At 36.4% G+C, this 23783-nt stretch overlaps 1 protein-coding gene across 10 annotated transcripts in view; it reads left to right on the top strand.

The window, feature by feature from the left end:
* The first annotated feature begins 9787 nt into the window (after positions 1 to 9787).
* The window catches only part of msi2b (musashi RNA-binding protein 2b), a 392013-nt gene continuing 378017 nt past the window's right edge, over positions 9788 to 23783 (top strand). For 5 of the 10 annotated variants that reach the window (XM_087806757.1, XM_087806758.1, XM_087806753.1 and 2 more), the window contains exons 1-4: positions 9790 to 10020; positions 10344 to 10384; positions 10765 to 10846; positions 11256 to 11340. In XM_087806757.1, the coding sequence (XP_087662883.1) occupies positions 9959 to 10020; positions 10344 to 10384; positions 10765 to 10846; positions 11256 to 11340 (270 nt within the window). In that variant the 5' untranslated portion in view covers positions 9790 to 9958. Of the gene's footprint in view, positions 10021 to 10343; positions 10385 to 10764; positions 10847 to 11255; positions 11341 to 23783 lie in introns of all 10 variants that reach the window. The other 5 variants (XM_087806755.1, XM_087806751.1, XM_087806761.1 and 2 more) reach the window with 3 other exon arrangements.

Genomic DNA, 23783 nt, shown 5'->3' with positions numbered 1-23783 from the left:
TAAAAAATACAAATAATATAAGTATAAGTAGAATCTCAGGGTAAGAATCTAGCAATTGTCCGGTATATTGGTGTAGCTTTGAGTTAAAAACCAGGAAATCAAAGATATGTCTTGGCGACACACATTTATTAGGATAAACGGGTATATAAATCTGTTTAAGTTGCGTTTAAATTAAGCTCATGAATACAATAAATGTTGCAGGATTTATTTTTAAATATTCCCTGTAGACCAGGGCTCCCAAAGTTTTCTTTACGGCGGACCAGTTAAATCTCTGGATTGTATATATGGGCTGACATTCAGATAGAAAACGGTAAAAAATATAGCATCACCTTCGAAAATAATACAATTAACTGCATGAAAATACATCTCACCAAGAGCTCTGGACTGATAACAACAAGATGTTTGTATTTCCATCTACAGTACGTACGTTTGATTGTATGCCGTCGATGGTGTCTTGTATGTGCCTCTTAGCTTTTAGAGACTTCTGCTCAATGTGTGAGCATGTTTTAGTTTAATAATTATTGATATGGAATGAGGACTCTGACACAAAAGTTTTTGTTTCTAGAGTTGGTGTTTTACTCATTTTCAAGAGTCACACGCTCTTGTTATTACAAGGGAAATCTGTTTTCTTTTTTCTAAAAGAAACACCTTTTTAGGCAGTAATGATAGTTTTTTTTCATTCTTTGCGGAATTTGTATTAAAAAGGGGTGTGGTTAACCTATTACCATTTAAGATAAATGGGAGTGGCCTATCTCAATTCATATTGAAAAAACTCCACCCCTTGACCAGCTAAAATCGGCCTTAACTTTAAGCCTGCATTTTCAAGTTGGCGGCCACCATGGATTGGCTTCAAAACCATAGTCCAGTGACGTCATAGATGCTGCCTCCGTATTATGCGCCATCTACAGATCATACCCATGTACGGGAACTTGCATAACGTCCTTCCTATAAGTCAAGTATGACTCACATCAGCACTGAGTCATCGGCATATAACAACAATTATTGTAATGGTTTGCATGGTGGCCTCACAACAAGAAGATCAAATGTATCCTTTCTGTTCGAAAGTTTGTATCTTCTTATGTCAAAATGTGTATCTAATTTCCTCCCACATTCTTAAAAAAACAAAACCATACCAGAATTAATTAGCAATGTTTTATTGATCATTATTTACACTTTTTTTTATTTTATTTCGAATGAAAGAGAATAGGAATTGGTGTCCCACCGATGATGGATTTCATTTGGATAGAGTTCTCACTAGTTTACCTACTTAAAGAAACATCACGGATGCTAACGGCTAAATTGATTTTTACCCATCGAGCTCGTAATGAAGAAGGATTGTCCCTTCAGATTGACTGTCCAGGCCTCGCAATAAAGAGTGGAAATAGGTATTTTAGATTGATGTCTTTTCGCAGGTGGACGTGGGAATAACAAAAATATTTTTTTTTTGGGGGGGGGGGGGGGGGGGGTTTTGTTTTTTTTTATCTTGCACAGTGGAGTGACTTTGTGTATTTTGGTAGAACTATCTTGGGGGATGCCAGCAGGAGAGCAGGTGAGAAGTGACACGTGGGTGGCCACTGCGAGTTTTGAGCAACTGACAATTCATCTGTTGTGGCGCCCCCTAGAGGCAGAAGTCGATGGCTGAAGAAGCTATCAAAATTCCCCCCCCCCCCCCACCCCACCCCTACTACTCCAAAAAAAAAATGTGTCATTTGGGTTTTTTATCTTGGTTATTGTTGCAAAACATGCTGCCTGGCAAGATAAGGAATTCCCCGTGGTCCTCTGAAGAAACAGCACGAACCGCCTATTCAAACAAACCTCACTGAACGTCTTTAATAACATTTTATGCAGATGCTCGGGAATCTGTGCTCATTATTTCACTCTTGAAAAAAAAAAAAAAAAAACCCGGGCGAAGTGAAATGCAGAAGAGCGATTATAGTTCATACCCTAGAGTTTAGACCTTAGAATGTGCAGTTTCATAAAGTCGGCGGAGGATGGATGGCAGATTATATTACGCTGTGTATTAGTCACTTCCCTTTCTTTTTTTTTCTGAGGGTTGTTTCATGTTCCCTGAGGGGTCAGACTGTGCAGTTGTTGAGGTCATGTAAGGTCAATCAATAATATCAATAAGCTAAGCTCATTGGCGTCGTTGACTAACGCTGATTTTTTTAAATAAATAATAATAATAATGCAGCGTCAGTCGACGGTCTCTCCAGCACTATAAATGTCTCTTTTTCTTACATTATCGTATCATAAACAAATCGATTAGTTGTCCGCAGAAGCCCATAATGGAGCATTAACTAATGCAAAATCGAATCATCTGCGAAATTGTAGCAAGTCAGCTTAAAAAAAGAAGAAGTCTTGGCAACTATATACGGCGCACTAAAAGCCAGCCGTGTAAAAATACATTCAAGGGTGTGTTTTTTTTCACCCGCTTCTATTGGGATAATAGGATACAAACTAATATATGAATGTCTTATTTTTTGGGGGTAATAAAGCTGCTGGGAAATTATAAATAGAATTATTTTTTCAACTCTGATTTTGTATTTCTATTTTTGGAGAACATCCTCTGTGTTTGAGAGTAATGTGTTTGGGTGATATTTGTGTTTCCTTAATTTTGTACAAGATCCTTTGAAGTTATTATGCCTTTGCAATTACTGCCACGGTACTACTAAAAACGGTAAAAGATCAATCGTGTGGAGTTTGTGTTTTACTCATTTTCATTATTTTATATTTTTAAACTTGACTCAAATTATAGTTTTGACGTGTCATGAGTCACACGCTAATGTTACTTTAGTAAAAAAAATACATCATTATTCAAAACACCTTTACGAAAATAATAATTAGGGGTGTAAGAAAATATTAAAAACACTAAAGTAGCAATATTTTTTATGACACTATATCGAACTTCAACAACTTTTAGCTTTGGCTTTAAAATACCAGTTGCCTTGTATTAAGTTTTTTTGTTTTGTTTTTCAATAAAGTGTGTATAAAATAAATCGTTTTTTATTTTATTTACATATTACATGAAAATATTCAAATCTTTTCTTTATTTTCGTTTGGAACTAAACTTCCAGCCAATAGATGGCAGCAGTCCTTCACAGTCAAAATAAACTCTACTATCCGGCAACGACTGAGGTTGAGAGGATACAGTCGACTCCTTTTAAAGCTAATGTTTGGACATAGTTTGGTTTTAAAATCAAATAAATGCAAGAGTCATGTGGTCTGTAAATTCTGCAACAGGGGAGTCGAGTACTTGTGCTATACTTTAAATACATACTTGTTCTTGCAGAATTGCAATATATCATATTGTTGCACCTGTATCATAATACATATTGTATCGCCAGAATCTTGCCTAATCACTCCCTAATAATAATCAATAGAACAAACTATTAATATTTACTTTAAAATATTTGCATCGTTTGTTGTTTTTGTGTTGCAATTACACTTTTGGCCGCTAGATGGCAGCAGTCTATACGTTAAACTATAATAATAATAATAATAATCTCTATTTATATAGCGCCTTTCTAGACCAGGGTCACAAAGCGCTTTGACAGCCATTCACACATACTGATGGGAGTAGGAACGAAATCCCATAGCAATGACTGAGGACGAGAGGATACAGTCGACTCCAGCAGCTTTTGGAGCTGATGTTTGCACATATATTGGTTTCAAAACAAATGAAAGGAATTATGACTTTGAGAGTCATGATTATTGTTTTATTATCATTGGTTTACATGTTAATTTTGGGAGTTAAACCTGACAGATATAAATAAATAAACAGTCACAACAAACGTATGTTACTTCAAATGTGTCCTTTATTCAAAACAAAACACCTTGTAAACAATTGGGGTGTAAGAAAATATCCATTCACTAAAAAAAATCCCAATGTTACTATTTTTTTTACAATACTGTACACCAAGATAACTATTTAACTGCACCTCTTGTTATTTATGTAAATATGATTGTGTATATATTATATAGCGCAGATTTATCTTTTATTCCATTTAGATTTTCTTTCTCGTTTTTATTTCTGGGTGTTTTTATTTCTCTTGCTGCTGTTAAACCGAATTTCCCCTCGCGGGACTAATAAAGGTTTTCTGATTTTCTGATATTTAACAGAACTCTAATGTTTTTTTATTATTTGTCTTTTAAAGCACATCATACTTATTTTATCATTTAGATTTCAATAAAGTGTCTAAATATAAATTATTTTTTTATATTTCTATCTATCTACTTTGCCATATTCAGGTTTGTGTTGTTATTCAATTCTAGGTGGCAGCAGTTTAAAGTCCTGCACAGTGGAAGGAGCAATGAAATCCCGGAAGATGACTGAGGACGAGAAGATACAGTCGACTCCAGCGGCTTTTAAAGCTGATGTTTGGACACATTTCGTTTTCAAAGCAAATGGAAACAGGTACGTCTTCATCAAGAGTCATATGGTCTGTAAATTCTGCAACACCAGAGTCAAGTACTCGACAATACTACAAATATATCCTTGTTATTGCAGTATCACAATACATTGTATTGTTGCATAACTTTTAAGCATATATTTTATTGGGTATTGTTTTGATTGTTTAATCGCTTTGTGACCCTGGTCTAGAAAAGAGCTCTACAAATATTACTTACTTACTATTATTATGATGGGTAATGTACCGCCAGATATTTGCCAATGCACACCCTTATTAAAAAATTCATTTAAAAAACGTTCACTATTTACTTGAAAATAATTGCAGTTGCATTGCAATTAAACATCCGGCCACTAGATGGCATCAGTCATTACAAAATCCGCAGCTAAAGCAACAATGAAATCCTGCGAGATCCTTGCCTTGACTGAGGACAAGAGGATACAGTCGACTCCAGCAGCTTTTAAAACTGATGTTTGGACATTGGTTTCAAAACAAATGAAAGCAGTTACGACTTTGTAAAGAGTCATGTGGTCTGTAAATTCTGCACCACCAGAGTCAATTACTCGACAATACTACAGATATATACTTCCTGCAGTATCACAATACATTGTATTGTTGCACTTTTATTAGGGATCAATAAAGTGCTATCTATCTATCTATTGATAGGTAACGTATCGCCAAATCCTTGCCAATGCAAACCCTATTAATAATACATTTACAAAACTTTCACTATTTACTTGAAAATAACTTTGTGTTTTGCAATTAAACGTCTCACCACTAGATGGCAACAGTCATCACATCATCCGCATCTAAAGTAACAATGAAATCCTGTGAGAGCCTTGACTGTGGACGAGAGGATACAGTCGACTCCAGCAACTTTTACCACTGATTTTTGGAGATATTTTGGTTCCAAAACAAATGAAAGCCGTTACGACTTCATCAAGAGTCATGTGGTCTGTAAATTCTGCAACACCATCATCAAGTACTCCACAATAATACAAATATATACTTGTTCCTGCAGTATCATAATACATTGTGTTGTTGCATTTGTATTGTGATGGGTAACGTATCGCCAGATCCTTGCCAATGCACACCGTTATTATTAATCAATTAAAAAACGATCACTGTTTACTTGAAAATATTTTCAGCATTTGTGTTGCAATTAAACTTCCGGCCACTAGATGGCAGCAGTCATTACATCATCTTAAAGCAACAATGAAATCCTGCGAGATCCCAGTGATGACTGAGGACGTGAGTATACAGTCGACTCCAGCAGCTTTTAAAACTGATGTTTGGAAATATTTTTGGTTTCAAAACAAATGAAAGCAGTTACGACTGAGGACGAGAGGATATAGCGAGTCCCGCAGCTTTTAAACTGATGTTTGGAAATATTTTGGTTTCAAAACAAATGAAAGCAGTTACGACTGAGGACAAGAGGATTCAGTCGACTCCAGCAGCTTTTAAAGAGGATGTTTGGAAATATTTTTGGTTTCAAAACAAATGAAAGCAGTTACGACTGAGGACGAGAGGATATAGCGTGTCCAGCAGGTTTTAAAACTGATGTTTGGAAATATTTTTTGATTCAAAACAAATGAAAGCAGTTACGACTGAGGACGAGAGGATACCGTCGACTCCAGCAGCCTTTAAAGAGTATGTTTGGAAATATTTTTGGTTTCAAAACAAATGAAAGCAGTTACGACTGAGGACGAGAGGATACAGTCGAGTCCAGCAGCTTTTAAAGAGGATGTTTAGACATATTCTGGTTTCAAAACAAATTAAAGCAGTTACGAGGTTTCTGCCTTCTAAAACGAAGTTTTTCCTTGCCATAGCTCACTGTACAATGTTTCGCTTCTTGCTCTTTGTTGAATTGCTGGGATCTATTTTTCCTTAATCAACTATAGTCTTATTTCAACTGTATAGTGTCTTGAGATAACTTTGTTATGATAAGACACTTTAAATTAAATCTAATTGAATTGAATTACGACTGAGGACGAGAGGATACAGTGAGTCCAGCAGCTTTTAAAGCTGATGTTTGGAAATATTTTTGGTTTCAAAACAAATTATTTATTCTAATTATTTAGCCGAATAATGTGGTCTGTAAATTCTGCAACACCAGAGTCGAGTACTCGAACAATACTACAAATGTATCCTTGATCCTGCAGTACCGCAATATATCTTATTGTGACACTTGATTTTCTGGAACTCCTGTGTTGTTCTCAGTATTATCTTGACCTTTAAAGTATATACTTTATTGAGTATTGTTTTGATTGTTTAAGCGCTTTGTGACCCTGGTCTGGAAAAGCGCTATATAAATATAAATTACTTACTTACTTACGTATCAGATTCTTGCCAATACGGAATCATTGTAATATATATATAATATATGCTATAGAACATAAATTATATGTCAGTGAGTCCAGCAGCTTTTAAAGCTGATGTTTGGACATATTCTGGTTTCAAAACAAATGAAAGCAGTTACGACTGAGGACGAGAGGATACATTGAGTCCAGCAGCTTTTAAAGCTGATGTTTGGAAATATTTTTGGTTTCAAAACAAATGAAAGCAGTAACGACTGAGGACGAGAGGATACAGTGCGTCCAGCAGCTTTTAAAGCTGATTTTTTGACATATTTGTGGTTTCAAAACAAATTATTTATTATAATTATTTAGCAGAATTATGTGGTCTCTAAAATCTGCAACGACATAGTCGTTTACTCGAACAATACTACAAATATATCGTTGTCCCTGCAGGACCGCAATATATCTTATTGTGACACGTATCAGATTCTTGCCAATACAGAATCATTGTAATATATATAATATAATCTATGGAACATAAATGATATGACAGTGAGTCCAGCAGCTTTTAAAGCTGATGTTTGGACATATTCTGGTTTCAAAACAAATGAAAGCAGTTACGACTGAGGACGAGAGGGTACAGTGAGTCCAGCAACTTTTGAACTGAAGTTCGGAAATATTTTTGGTTTCAAAACAAATGATTTATTATAATTATTTAGCAATGAAATCCTGCGAGATCCCAGTGATGACTGAGGATGAGAGGATACAGTCGATTCTAGCAGCATTTAACGCTGAATATAGACGTATAACATATTTTGTCTAGTCTCCTGAGGGATCAATAAAGTTCTACCTAACCTAACCTATCAGATTCTTGCCAATACAGAATCATTGTAATATATATATAATATATAATGTATAGAACATAAATTAAATGATTTCTATTTGTTTTCCCTGTATCAAATTCCTCTTTTACTGTATGTATTTAATCACAACTTAATTTGTCATAAATTAATAAATCAAACATGTAAAAAAAACAACAACAAAAAAACTTCACAACCCCGAGGTTTTGTAAACATAACATGTTTGTTTGTTTGTTATTTTGACCTCCTGAGGATCAATAAAGTTCTACCTAACCTAACCTATCAGATTCTTGCCAATACGGAATCATTGTAATAAATATATAATATAATCTCTATAGAACATAAATGATATAATTTCTGTTTGTTTTCCTGTATCAAATTCCTCTTTTACTGTATGTACATGTATTTAATCCCAACTTTATTTGTCATAAATTCATAAATGAAAACGTTTAAAAAAACAAAAAACAAACCAAAACAAAAAAACACTCATGACTTCATTACCCCGAGGTATTGTAAACATAAAAAAGCAACATTTTTTCCATCACTTTTTTTATTGAAAACAAATGAAAGCGGTTACGACTGAGGACGAGAGGATACAGTTGACTCCAGCAGCTTTGAAAGCTGACATTTGGACATATTTTTGGTTTCAAAACAAATGATTAATTATAATTAATTATGTGGTCTGTAAATTCTGCAACACCAGAGTCAAGTACTCGAACAATACTACAAACATATCCTTGTTCCTGCAGTATCGCAATATATCTTATTGTGACACGTATCAGCTTCTTTCCAATATGGAATCATTGTAATATATATATATATATATATATATATATATATATATATAATCTATAGAACATATATGATATAATTTCTGTTTGTTTTCCTGTATCAAATTCCTCTTTTTTTTACTGTATGTTTATGTATTTAATCCCAACTTAATTTGTCATAAATTAATAAATCAAACACAAAAAAAAACACTCATGACTTCATAACCCCGAGGTATTATAAACATAAAAAAGCAACATATTTCCCCATCTCTTTTTTTATTATTTCATTTGATTCAAATGCAATAAGCAGCCGCGGTCTAGTCTCCTGAGGATCAATAAAGTTCTACCTAACCTAACAGATTCTTGCCAATACGGAATCATTGTAATAAATATATAATGTAATCTCTATAGAACATAAATGATATAATTTCTGTTTGTTTTCCTGTATCAAGTTCCTCTTTTACTGTATGTACATGTATTTAATCCCAACTTCATTTGTCATAAATTCATAAATGAAAACAGGAAAAAAAAAAACACTCATGACTTCATTACCCCGAGGTATTGTAAACATAAAAAAGCAACATTTTTTCCATCACTTTTTTTATTGAAAACAAATGAAAGCGGTTACGACTGAGGACGAGAGGATACAGTTGACTCCAGCAGCTTTGAAAGCTGACATTTGGACATATTTTTGGTTTCAAAACAAATGATTAATTATAATTAATTATGTGGTCTGTAAATTCTGCAACACCAGAGTCAAGTACTCGAACAATACTACAAACATATCCTTGTTCCTGCAGTATCGCAATATATCTTATTGTGACACGTAAGTAAGTAAGTAAGTCATATTTATTTATATAGCGCTTTTCGAGACCAGGGTCACAAAGCGCTTATATATATATATATATATTACAATGATTCCATATTGGAAATATATATATATATATATATATATTACAATGATTCCATATTGGAAAGAAAATTATATCATATATATATATATATATATATATATATATGATATAATTTCTGTTTGTTTTCCTGTATCAAATTCCTCTTTTTTTTTACTGTATGTTTATGTATTTAATCACAACTTAATTTGTCATAAATTAATAAATCAAACGCACAAAAAAACACTCATAGCTTCATAACCCCGAGGTATTATAAACATAGAAAAAAAGCAACATATTTCCCCATCTCTTTTTTTTTTTTTTTATTTCATTTTAATTCAAACGCAATAAGCAGCCGCTCTTAAGCCACCGTCACCTCTCTAGCCTTCGCCTGCTTTAATTAAAGGACAAATGTTCGGCCTACTTTCAAAGCGTCGCCTCGCTCTGACGTCAATCGGATTGGTTTAGGTGACAGCCACAGGCCCCGCCCCCCTCCGGGACAAGGTAGCGGCGGAAAAGGGGGAGGAGAGAGAGGGAGAGAGAGAGAGAGAGAGGAGGAGAGGGGAGGGGTAGGGGGGAGAGAGCAAAGGGGGCTGAGCCGATCCCACGTGTGACGCTTTCATTCCCGGCTCAGGAATATTCTCAGCGCGCGAGGGGTCTTTGCATATCTGCTGTATCTGTCCGTCACTCGCACTGTAAGTCCCGCACGATTAGTTTTTTTCTGGATAATAGAACATGGACGGAGACGGGAGTCAAGCCACCTCCGGAAGCCTAAGCGACTCACAACATGACCCGGGGTAAGACAGGTTCTTTTTTTTATTCTAAATTTAAACCTTGAGGTGTTTCTTCTTCTTCTTCTTCCTCCGAGAGAGAGAGGGGAGCGAGAGGAGACTTTGGATCCGTGTTCGCCTCCGAGTCACTCGTTTTTTTTCCTTCCGATTTTTTCTCCTCTCTCCTCTGGCGATTTAATTCTCATTTAATGTGACATAGAAGTCACATTATTTTTTTTTTTTCCCCTTTTAAGGTCGCTTTTATTTTATTTTTTAAAAGAAAAGTAGTTAGTCGTCAAAATGGCCGAACTGACATCTGGACTCACTTCTGTTCTGTTTCCTTCTTACAGTAAAATGTTTATCGGTGGCCTCAGCTGGCAAACATCACCAGGTGAGACTCCTTCTTCTTCTTCTTCTTTTTTTTTTTTTTTTTTTAACCGCCTCCCCCTCCTTTTTTCATTTCTTCCTGTCTTTTCTTTTTAAAAATAAAAAAAACAAATGTTCGGTTCCGTCGCCGTGGCGGAGCAGCAGCAGCAGCAGCAGCTCTCGTTTCTGTGTACCGAGCGGCACCGTCACTGAGTGGGATGTCTCACTCGTGTAGCCTTATATATCCGTCAAGTCCTCTATTCGACCCCTATGCGCATCACATCTTTTTCCAAACCTATACACTGACATTCCGCGGCGTTTTCTTCTTCTTCTTCTTCTTTTATTTCCCCATCGCACTAACATAAAAAAAATAAACCTCCATCCCTCTCTTCTCTCCCTCCACAGACAGCCTTAGAGACTATTTTAGTAAATTCGGAGAAATACGAGAATGTATGGTGATGCGGGACCCCACGACGAAACGCTCAAGGTAAATAAACCACTTTTTTTCTCCTCCTCTCCTCCTCTCTCTCTTTCTCTATCCCTCTCTCTATCTCTATCCCACCTTATCGTCCACGTTACGTGTGTGCGATTCTACCTCCAGCTTGTTTTCCGATGGTTGTGTGCGGTGGCGTGCGTGCGCGTGCACGCGGCTCCACAGATAAGCCCCCCCTAAACGCTGCTGCGACCCCCAGTGCAAAAAAAAAAAAAAAAAAATTGACATTGACTTTAGTGACTGCACCAGCAATGTTGGTGTCAGTGTTGGAGCCAAATAAAGATCAGCTGCTTCACTTTCACTTTCACTAATGTGTGAGATGAAGATTCTTCTCACCTGTGCAAAGTCACCTTTTTTTTGGTTCATGTCTAACCCTTTTTTTTTGTGTTTTTTTTTCTTGCAGAGGATTTGGGTTTGTTACGTTTACAGACGCCGCCAGCGTAGATAAAGTCTTAGCTCAACAACACCACGAGTTAGACTCAAAGACGGTGAGTGCTGCTTCTTTATTTATTTATTTATTTTTTGTCGCATCTCGAATTAGCAACAACAAGGTCGTGGGTAAAAAAGTGCTATATATATATATATTTATAAAAACTCAGCTCCGGGGTAAATATGATGTGTTGACTTTCACTTCTCAGGCTGAATGGGTCAGTCACGCCCCCTTTTTTCTCTCTTCTTCTTCTTCTCTCTCCCTCCCTCTCTCTTTATCTTTCTCCCTTGCTACTGTTTGACCTGGCAGATGCCACAGTGTCGTGTCACACCTGACGCTGGAAAAAAACTTTCCTACGTCCAAAATTGCGATCACTTTTGTGTGTTGAGATGGATTAGCCCGAGAGGTTCTCGCTGAGAATCTCTCCGCAAGGTTGGATGGTTGGATTCCTGACATGTAGTTTTTAAGGAATATAATGGGGAAAAGTACCTGCTACTAGGGCTAACGGCGACTGGTTTTTCTGAAGGAAATATAGCAAATCTATCCCTCACAACAATGTGCTGTAGGTGGCGTTGTACGGTCGTGAGATCCTCATGTTCACGTTACTCTCTGTAGGACGTGGTCTTCAGTCTTCATACTTTCTTTTTTAAAATCCATCTTGACTGCTTCAAATCTGTCAAACGGTTTCACCGAATAGCTCGGCAATTGAATCTGAGGGATTTTTTTATTTACATTTTTGACAATAACAAAATGTCAATATCTCACCGTATTCTTCGATGATAATAACCTGCTTTCTTTAAATACAATGTATGATTTAATATGAACAATTTTACAGTGAAGGATTCAAAGCTGGCGATTGATTTGATTTGAAGAAATATTCTCGTGCTGCAACATATGTGCCGACAATTGCTAAAGTTCTCATCTTTGTTCAGTTTTCCACGGATATTCCTTCATTTTTTAATTTAAACCACTTTTATTTGTTATTTCAGACCCAAATTAAGCCATGTTTGTACCAAATACACATAAGTAAACAATATATAATATACATTTTTTTATACAGTTTAAGTGTAGTGTTATTGACTATAATTTTATGATTTTATTATTTATTAAAATGTATTTTTTCAACATTAATATTAGGATTTCAAATGAAGCATTCATACTATCTTTTATGTCTGTCCTTTTATCCTTTTATCATTAGTATAAAATGTTAAATTTTTTACATTTTTAATTATTATTTTAAAATTACAAAATATTGTTGAGTCTCTTTATTTGAAAGTAAATTCAATACTAGGCTTTTAATGTGTATAATGAATATCATCATGCGATTATGGACCACGACATATGTAAATACAAGTAATTAGTTTAAGATTATAGTATAGAATTATTTGTATTATCTACATCTGGTTTACTGGTTGTTTATCTATCAGTTTAAAAATATATATAATTTTCATTTGCATGGTTAATAAACTTAAAAGCTTTATTTCAATATACTTTAGATAAAAATCAAATACAAATATTATTTCTGTGTGAGGCAACTTCCCTTTTTTATAGTTTAATTTGCCTTATACATCACCATCTACAGTATACAATTAGTAAATATGTCATTAATAAAAACAAAAAACAGTAAATAAAATCAATAATGTTTATCACCTTATTTATAAAGCAGTATGATTAACATCAATGTAAACGATAAATATCCATGAAGGGTTTTGTTTAAAAGCGACCAGATGATCCTCAATATCTCACTTTTTTAAGCCCAATAATCTTTTTTTTTATGTGCTCACGATTCACATCTGTTCATGTCTAAACAGCAAATAACTTGAGGCTATTTGTTTTATTTTTTTAAATGTTAAAAACACTTCAATGTTTATCTGCCACATACTTATTTTATGATCTTGATTTTTTTTATACTAAGAACCGACAGATATTTCAGACACGTCTCGCTTCGGCACGAGAGCGTCATCAGGAAATGAGAAAGAGGGAAGAAGAAGAAGCGCAGCTGGAACCTGGATATAGGGACATATTTTTCTAACTGGTTTACAAAAGCATCATCCTCCAGTAAAACAGGCATTTTAATCGTGGACTATATGAAGTGATGACTCGATAATTAGACTCGAGACTGTTGATTGTAATTATTCGCTTTGTCTTCTCAGCCCGTCTTCTTCTTTCACGTACGGTAAAGATGCCTGATTAGGACGCCTGTTTTTCGCCATAATGAGATGACTCACGCTTTGATATTTTAGCGCCGAGCGTTCCAATCGCAGCCGATATACCACCAGCGCCGCCACCGCCGCCGCCATTAGTCACATCGCCTTCTATATCTGACGCTTCCACCCCATCGTGCTGCTTACAGAGTTCATCAGGGGGGAAATTAAATACTCGTGAATGCAGATGTTTTCGGTTTTGATTCCCCCCCACCCCGACTTGAAAGGACCCCTCAAACCCGGGGCCGCTTTGTCGTCCCCCATAACCTTGGGAAAAGGTGTGTCGGTGAGTGGCCGCAGGTGCTGCCACCGTGCACCAGGGTTGAGTCATGTCGAGACTATTTGTAGGGAAGTGGAAATCATACCTCATTTACATTTTTCTTGTTCGGCCTTTCTCATTTTGTCTTACTGATATAATTGGGTCCACGGATTAATTCGCCGCGTAAAAAAAAGAAGGCATTTCTCACTCTGATTGCGTTCTCACTGCAGAAAAGGGGTTTCACTTTGGATTATCATTGGAAATACTTCAGTCACCCAAAATAGGAGACTGGTTGAATATATAGCGCCACTTCGATTTCCTCCCCTCGTCTTATTTTTTCTTGTTCTTTATGGCTGGTTATGAAAACGCGAAGATGAATGTGTGCGAGACATATGGAGCGGCACAGCCTGGGCTTCAAAAAACACACATGCTGGTAATTCAGACCATATTTACCGTTTTCCACTATGCTTTGTTATTAAAATGAAACTCATAACGGTTGTTACTGAAGATGCTTTGGAAGCCAGGTGGTGGTGGCGGAGGGGAGGAAATGGAGATCGTAGAGCTGAAAGTAATATGCGGGAGCTTACCAGTCTGTTCATTCATTCAATTTCCACTGCTGTGTCTGTAATGGATTCATCAGGAAATACCAGGATGCTCTTTGCCTGGCTTCTTCTCCAGCATGTCCCGACTGAGGAATGGCAAGATTTCTCTTCCTAGGTAGTCGCTTCAGCCCTATAGTTTCTTCTAGGGTGTGCATCGGCAAGAATCTGGCGATAGGATACATTACACGATAGAGGGGAAAACGATAGGATGTATTGCGATACTGTAGGACCTAAGATGTATTTGTAGTATCGCCTGAATACTTTCCTCTGGTGTTGCAGAATTTACCGACTCTCGATGAAGTCGTAACTGCTTTGATTTGTTTTTAAAACCAAAATATGTCAAAACACCAGCTTTAAAAGCTATTTTGGTTCAACTGTATCCTCTTGTCCTCAGTCACCGCTGCCAAAAAATGAACACGGTGTGAATATTCGCATTAAAGAACACTTATTAACATATGATTTGCATGCCATAAATACATTTTTTTTACAGTACTGTCGAATATTGATACTGTATTGTGGAAAAGAATATTGTAAATAAGTAAGTAAGTAATATTTGTGGAGCGCTTTTCAGCCATACCGATATTTCTTAACCTCCCTTGCTCTAGACCACTACACTTGGTTCTGAATACTATACAGAAAGGAAGTTGTACTTTTTGATAGTTGCTTGTTATGTTAATTATTATAATACATTTTTTCATTTTGATGTGATTCAAAGTTCTGCACTTTGAATTTTAAGCTATTCACATTTTGCATTTATACACTTTCCCCCCCAAAAGCTCACAATACACACTGATAGGAGTAGGCTGCGACGCGGCGCGCCAGATCAACATCAGGGTTAATGTCTTGCTCAAGGACACAACGACACCATCTAATCCCTGGCTGTGATTGAACCACAAGACAACCACTTTATCTACTGAGCTGTGTCACATTATGTTAAAATATTTTTGTTGTTTTAGCATAAAAATACAGATTTCTTTACCTAATAATACTCACGATTACAGCATCAATGAAGAAGAATCCTGATGCTAATCACACAGCCCTGATTATATTATTACACATACTATGCATATTTTAGCATCAGAATGTTGCATGAATTAAAAAAAACAATGTACAGCCCTATTCATAAATCTTGAGTTCATGAAAGTTTCATGCATCAGGGAAGTGCAGATTTACATGTCTATATTTAGCTGTAAATAATGATTTCACTATGGGAATTTTCTCAACTGATCTGTTGTTTTTTCTCAAGTCGTGAACTTGTTTGCACTTTTAAAGGAAACACATTTTTTCACATGGAAGGATTAAATATCTGTGTTTTTGTTGTCTCGGATTGATCAATACGGGCTTTAATTGTCGTAAAAATGCTAACATCCGCGCGATAATATCCTACGTCATGATGCTTTAGTTTCTTTTTTTTTTTTGTGTGTGCATTTGGGGAAACGACTCGTAACGAAGAGCAAAAAGCATCCGCGGCAGCGAATAAATCGGGGAACCGTCTTCATCAGATTAAATTGGGAGGGAAAAAAAAAGAAAAGTCAAACGAACAAGCTAAACTCCCGACTTGGTGTTGCATCGAGCAGGTGCTCCGTCTTGTGCAGTTAATCATGGCTGAAGGCGTTATTAGCTCGCGCCGCTTCCGTTCCCCCGTCGCTACACGCGGAACATCGTTTCTCCCGGCAGTAATGTAATATCTGCAGGAATACTACTGAATCTAGATCACACCGGCATTGATGTCCCATAATTCTTGGAGAGCCAAAAAAGAAGGGGAGCAGCTCATTTGTTTGAGTCTGACATCGCCAACGTTTTCTCATTATTGATTTGAGGAGCATAACAAACTGCCTTTTTGATGTGTTATTCCTCTGGGAGTGAGTGACGGAATGGATACAAGTCGTTCATGTGTTATTTTTTTTATTTATTTTTTTGTTGCCTCGGCGGCTCCATCGCTGTCAGACACCTGTGGACTAGGCTGAGGGGATATATATATATATATATATTTTTCAAGGGGATGCAAGTTTAACCTACAGCCACGTTAATACATGAAAACCCCCCCTTATGTCGGATATGAACTGCAGATATATGCTCTTGCTCTCCCACAGTCGGAGATCCCTATGGTAAAAGCCAGGAAAGATAAAAGATGATAGGGGGTGGGGTGTTTTTTCTTCTCTTCATCTTCCTCCTCTTCTCATTTACAATAATGTAACATAATCGTAGCTCTAGTGATGATCTGAAGGTGCCCACTTTTTGTTCTTCGTCCCGACCTCCCGCTAGTTAAAATAATGGTTCACCTCAAATATCACACATTTTTTTACTCACCCTCATGTCGACTGAGAGTTGAGATTATTTTAAGGTTAATATTTGCCTTTTTGGAGTTATAGACGTACATTTTAATCCAAATTAGGGCGGCACGATATTGGAAATATGTGCGAAATTTATATTAATGCGATATCATTTTCACCTTAAAAAACGTTGTTTCTTGCACGCGGAGGTCTGGGGGTTTGGAGAAGGAAAACGAAGCGATATTTCCCTTTTGTTTATTTCCGTGTTTCGGTGCCGACATGATGAAGTTTTTGCGGGACTTGCAACGGTTTCCCGCGAAACTGAGCGACATCAGAGAGGAGCCGCCGGCGGGTCGCAATATCACCAAATCAATAAAAAATCCCAACCTCCTTGTACACGCACACATAACAGTTTATAATCAATAAAAACCTGACGCTAACAACTTAGCTTATGTGCAAACGCCAAAGACAGGTTTACAATTGTTTGGAATTTCCACAATCTTTTAAAAGAATACAACTGAGACGAAATAAATAAAGTACTTACAATATGTTGCTTTAGCAAAGGAGGTTGAAAGAAAAGAGTGACAGGATCACTAGCATTTGAGTAGCGCTCATAAGTTAGTCTTACTTCCCTGTATATACTGAGACGCGTCGCCATAGCAACCGAGCCTAGCAAGTTGCGCCGCACAGCTCACAGACAGACGTAAACGACAACGAGACATAGAAGTACAAATTGATAACTTTACAGAACGTGACACTGATTGGTCAAAGTGCGCATTTAAGAAATGCTTGTTTATACAATTAAAAAATATATAAATTATCACACATGTTTTTGATATGCATATCGCACGTGCCGATATCGCGATATCGATATTTTTCCGATATATCTTGCAGCCTTAATCCAAATAGCTCCATGTTGCTCGTCTGTAATGTCCCTTCTTCTATTGAAGCCTTGACATTGGGATTTGTCCAGAAAACGATTAAACAAGTCTATATACTTTTTTTGTTGGTGAAGATGCTCTTGTACTTAACCCCCCCAAAATGTAAGTAAGTAAGTCATTTATATTTGTAAAGCCCTTTTCCACATTAGGGTCACAAAACGCTTAAACAATCAAAACAATACCCAATAAAATATATACTTTAAAGGTCAAGATAATACTGAGACAAACACAGGAGTCTCAGAGAATAAAGGAAAAGCCTGCATGAATAAAAATGTCTTAAGATGTTTCTTGAGGAAGTCAGTAGATCCATCAAGCGCAGAGGGAGAGGAAGATCGTTCCAAAGCTATGGAGCAACAGTCTGGAAGGATTTCTCTCCTCTGGTCCGGAAGTGTGTTCAGAAACCATCAGCAGATTCTGATCCACAGACCTCAGAGCCCGAGCTGGGGTGTAAGGCTTGATCAGATCACTGATGTAAGGAGGAGCCTGACCATGAATAGATCTGAAAGTAAGAACCAGAATTTAAAAATTAATCCTGAAAGAAACTGGCAGCCAGTGAAGAGATTTAAGGATCGGAGAAATGTGAGTTCTTCTACTGGAGCAGGTCAGAATTCTGGCTGCAGAGTTCTGTGTCAACTGCAGGCGAGACATTTCCTTCTTGTTAAAATGTGACGCAGTAACAATGGTAGCCAAAACATAACTGTTCTTGAGGCACAATTTCCATGTGCTAATGTTGGATTACATCCAAGTGTAGATAGAAAAGTATAGAGCAAAAACACTAGGCTCAGGGGCCAAATCTGGCCAGCGGAGTCATTTTATGTGGGCTGCAGTATAGTTGGATCAAACAGATGGATGTTCATGGTAAAAGTCTGACCTATAAAGAGGCTTATGTACTAGATAAGGAACAGATATGACCAATTATACCAGGTCTGCCGATAAGGGTAAAACTCAAAGGATGGGGTTTTGATTGTAACGTTTAATGAAGATAATTAAGCTCGATTGAGTCTTAAAAAAAGAACAGATAATATTCCAATCAGATTCATACATGTAGTAAAAGATAGTTTGGTAAATCCCTTTTTTTTTTTTTTGGGTCCATGACTTAGACATAAAGTGTTTTCATATTTTTTCGTTTCTAGTTTGCTTTCTGTGTCGAGTTGTATTGTGTTTATATAAACCCAGAAAAAAGTTTTCAGGGTTACAACACTTTTATGTCATCATTTCTAAACTTGTTGCGACTGAAAATCTGAAAATATAATCATTTTGTGAGACAGTCTGCTGTGAAATTGGCTTTTATTTTTGATGAATGGCGAGCATAGCATCCTTTTTTCTATTTTTTCAAATAAAAAAAAAAGTTCTATGGATCAATTCTTTTTTTTTTTCAAATCTAAGCTGATAGTTTTATCATCAGTTTTTGGTTTAGTAACCAGAGCCACGCTTGCACGTGATGTTTGACCGTGAATAGATATATTATGAAATGGCTTTTTTAGCAGATGCTAGACGTAGATCAAGTTTTTTCTTTTCGCTACATGTGGAATCGAGCCTGCGGTCAGAACATCTGGCACCGATGATTTCCAACTTGTAAAAACACAAATGCTTCTTGGAGTTGCTTTGAAAGAAAATGGATTTCGCTAAAAATTTAGATCCAGGAGAAGGTGTCTGACTCGGAAAGATAAAACGTACCGTTGTGAAAACTGAAAGTGTTTTTTTCTTCTTTTTTCGTACGACGCTAATTCCCTCCATAGCACAGTGCTTTTTTTTTCTTCTTTTTTTCCAACAGAAGCTGCAATATCGGTTATTCTCGGCCACACTTGGGGCTGAGGATTTCCTCACAAAAAGAAAAATTCCCCCGTCGGCTGAAGTTACACATAAATATAGTAGAATCCCAGTCAAGTTTATTTCAACAGACCCTTATTGAAATTTACCGAGCGGGTGACCTTCACGCGTCCACGGTAGGAAAACAATTAACAAACGGTAAATGCCAGGTGTTAAGCTGCTTAATAGTGCTGCTTCCCCTCATTTCAGCAGCTAATCTGGCGGCCAATAAAACATAATGCCGAAAAGGTGCAGCGCATTCAAATTCCGAGCAGGGCTTTCATTGTGGCTCCAAGTCAGGTTTTTTTTTGTAAATATCCCTGTGCTGTTTAGTCTTAACGTGCTGCTTGAGATTTGTCCACGATAAGTGCATTTCCTGGAGGAAGATTAATAAAGCACTTTTTACTGCTTCGGGATGATAACCTAGCGATAGAGCTACAGCTGGATGAGGGGGTCCACCGTCCCACTTAACTGCTGTGGTATCTCAATTTGTCATATTTAATGTTTTCGGCAGAATCATGTAGGCTATTGATTTAAGATATTTTTACAGAATGGGTACATGTTTACGACCACCCCCCCCCCCTTTTTTGTTTTGTCAATTTATTAAACATTTGGTACTTTTAGTACCAATCAAAAATAAAAACTAAAAATCTAATTAAATTACATATTGGTCAGCAATTTGTTGTGGTGGTGTTTCCAATGTACATTTTGAAAACTATGGGTGATGTAGAGAAGATGGTTGGTGGTGGACGGTGCCTTAAATTGCTTTTTTATTTTTGTATCCTAATCCAAAAAGAAATGGCTTACAACCCAAAAATACATATTTTAAAATTATATTATTGGCGTACACTATAGATCAGTGGCTAAAATCCTTTTAATGTCCGGTTAGGGTTAGGGTTAGGGACTGACAAATTTACCAGGAAGTCTGATTGTGATATTGATTTTTCATTTTTAATAGTTTTGTATATCTTAATTATCTTAAAGTTTCTCAATCTTCACAAAAACAAGTTATATTTCCTTCAACATCCTTTTAGGGGACTAAGTGTTGACGTTCATAATCTATATTTTTTGAGCTGAACTTACATTCGAAGGTAACAGGATGAATTTTGCACATTTATCTAGATTGATTTGAGCCAAACCATCTAGTGGACCACGTAAAATGACTTGGCGTCCCAGATTTGGCCCCTAGGCCATGAGTTTGAGTGATGCTTTATTTGTTTATTTAGATGAATTTCATTTGTTACGGTTTGTTTTATATCAATTTTATTCCTCCTCATCTGTTAAGCTAAGCATTAACATTCCCACGTTATTGAAAGCACCTTTTGATGTGTTATTAAACTAAATTAAACTATTTCTCATCTGATTTTAGTCGATGTAAATGGTTTAAGCATTCATTTTATTTAGTAAACCACGTGAAGTCTGATTTTTATTCAAGATTTCCTCGCACCAATAAGGCTTTTCGACGCAAATATTCCACCGTAATTTTCGTTAAGTATGATTAATGTATGGGAAACACAGTGAGTGACGCGGTTGAACTCTTTCATTTGTTGTTAAGAAAGGAGCCGTTTAATCATGGAGTAGTTTTGCCGAAAACATACCGGTTTCAAATCCTCAGGATTAATACGTTTTATGAATAGTTGTGCATGAAAATCTGCTTCAACTTTCATCCACTGCAGACAGACACTTTTCTTCCTAAGGATAAATTAGCTTGCGCTTTGATAATCTGCTAAATCTGTCAGCCTATCATCATCATGCCTGCTTTAGCGAGCGTGCCACGAGAAGACGCCGCCTTTTCACGAGACAATATAATTCCATTATTCACTGGTTACGGGCGTATTTTTCATTTTTTCAATGATCTTGTTTTAGGGAAAAAAACGTTCCAATGTTTGATGCAGAAGCAGCAGCTTGTTTGGAGTTTTTACAATGTTGTAAAAATGTTGAAAAACCTTATGGGAGGAAGGATGAGTCTTGCTGTTTATTCAGACACCGAAGCTCAAACAAGGGATGAACATTTTTTTTTTGTCCTGTAACCATAAAGTTAGTCAACATCGAGTTCTCACGTCGTGGACCAGCGTCGCCTCCGCGTTAAATCATATTTTAACGCGACATTTATCCAGCTTCAGTTCAGGATGGGCTACTTTTGTAATGGTTTACAAGGTTATGATGCATTTTTAATTGTCTTTTAACAGCTTTATAATACAGTCCAACAGCTCGGGCCATTATTCTGTAGTTTGTTTCATGATAATGCATTAAGAAAAATCTCTTCTGGACAGGGAAAGTACTGGCAGTGTCCGTACAGATTGTTACGAAGCTCGAGTGCTTGACGACCGACCTCACTGATACGTTATTCCATATCATCATGTATCTTAAGTGTTAGTTTTAGACCAGAAGTATCGAGTGAATCCGTGGCCGCCTGTGCGGCATTCCAGCGCAGAAAGTGGGGGGGGAATGCAAATTTTTCATCTCTTTTGCCGCGAGGACAAAAGCACCTTTTTGAACTGCAGTTAAAAATCAGAGTACCTGCGAAAATACCTCAACAGAAAAGGGGAACAATTGCCACCTCTTCCCTGCCCTTGATTCGGGAATTTCTCAAAGGAGTCATTCATCATAAGTTGTGACCTAAAAAGGTGCCGCTACTGCATTTCTCTGAAGGATTGGTTTGTAAGTCCTCGTTGCCTAATTTGGATGCCTGGCACTGACATTACTGCATTAGCATATGCTTCTTTTAAATATATATATATAGAGAGATATTTCTCTGTTGAATTCCTTCTCCTGCCCGATGAATCCAAATAAAAGACCGATAATTTGTTCATAAGTAGACTGTCTTTCCAAATCACTAGTCGCCCATACAGTAGGAAAATAACCTTTGCAAAAAATGCTGACTTGTATAACCACTTAATGTGTTTAATAAATCACTCTATAGTTGGAGTAATTGTATGAGATGGTGACTAGTAGATGCCCTAAACTAGTTGAATGTAAACAGTATTTTTAGTTGCCCTCCTTATTCTCATATACATCTTTTCCTCGCTTTCCCTACCTTTTTACACGTTGAATACTTTCACCGTTTGCAATGGTGAACATCTAAGGCTTGGAATAAATATACTATTTTAGGCAAAAACAATTAAAAAAGCACTCAAATGTTATTAATGTAGTCGTCCTATTGAGATGGTCAAAGTATTCATTTCTGATATTGTCTATATTGTGAGATAATATGTTTTTTTTATTGGAGGTGGCATATACAGTATATATATCTTTGATATATATCTAAGTAGGAAGCAACAATACACTTGAGGACTTGTTTACCTTGGTGGTGAATCAGAGTTGAACCCAGAGAAAATACCTTCTGTTGTAAAAAGGTTGCACAATTGCAGCCGAAATTTTTAACAGAAAAGTGTTTCAGACACTTGTTATGTCTGGTAGGATTATTAAAATACGTTTGCTTTACTTCGCTTATATTTTATCTTATATTTTTTCAAGTTTAAAATAATGTTGTCAAGATTCTAACATTGTCTACTCGATACAGACACGCCGGGAAAATATACTTGATACTTGATGACATATTTCATACCACAAGGATATAAAAAGTAGCCCCCATATTTAAAATAAACATTTTTTCTGTTAAAATGTTATTTTTTTTCCATAACCACGACTTAAATATTTTGAATGAAAAGAAAACGGTTAAAACCTCAACTCTGTCTGAGGTATTGCTAAATATAGTTTGTGTTTTCGGTACTTTTTGAGTATTGTATCTGTACAATACATTTTAGTATCAATACTTTATTGAGTTTAGACACTTTTGACAAACCTAGTTTAAAGAAATATTTGATTTTCTGAATGTAAAGTATTGAAAAAGTATTTTTTGGAAAAAACTTCGGTCACACTAGCAAACATGGAAATTTGGAAAGGCATGTGAGATATATATATATATATATATATATACATATATATATATATATATATATATAATCTATCTCAAATTGAAATGTTGACTGATATTGGTTCATCGGTACAATGTGCTCGACAATAATAGATTTAGTTTTCCCAAGCATAACGTGTCGTCTTTGCTCAAGCCAGCCCATGGAATAATTGAGTTTAAATTGGCTATGCCTCCAGCTAAGTGCTAAAACAAATCTTTAAATGAAATTCATTACAAGCAAGAGGTTGCCACAGCCAGGTGTTATTGAATTCATTTCTCATTCTGACCCGATTTGGAACGATAATGGTAATAAGTGAGACTGACGGAGACGACTCGATGACACGGCGCATCATGGTTTCCCTTTTCAAGCGCATTAAAACACAGTTGCTCTCATTGGCTTAATTGATCTGTGCAGATGGTGTCTTTTCTCCATTTGTGTTCCCATGTTTCCCCTCTTTCCCTTTTCATTGTTCTCTCCTCAGCAGGACGGCATGCAT

The sequence above is a fragment of the Callionymus lyra genome, chromosome 14 (genome assembly GCF_982586985.1).
Source record: "Callionymus lyra chromosome 14, fCalLyr1.hap1.1, whole genome shotgun sequence".
In the NCBI taxonomy this organism is placed as follows: domain Eukaryota; kingdom Metazoa; phylum Chordata; class Actinopteri; order Syngnathiformes; family Callionymidae; genus Callionymus; species Callionymus lyra.
The sequence above is the reverse complement of the archived record's forward strand: the minus strand, read 5'-3'. Positions and strand labels throughout refer to the sequence as shown.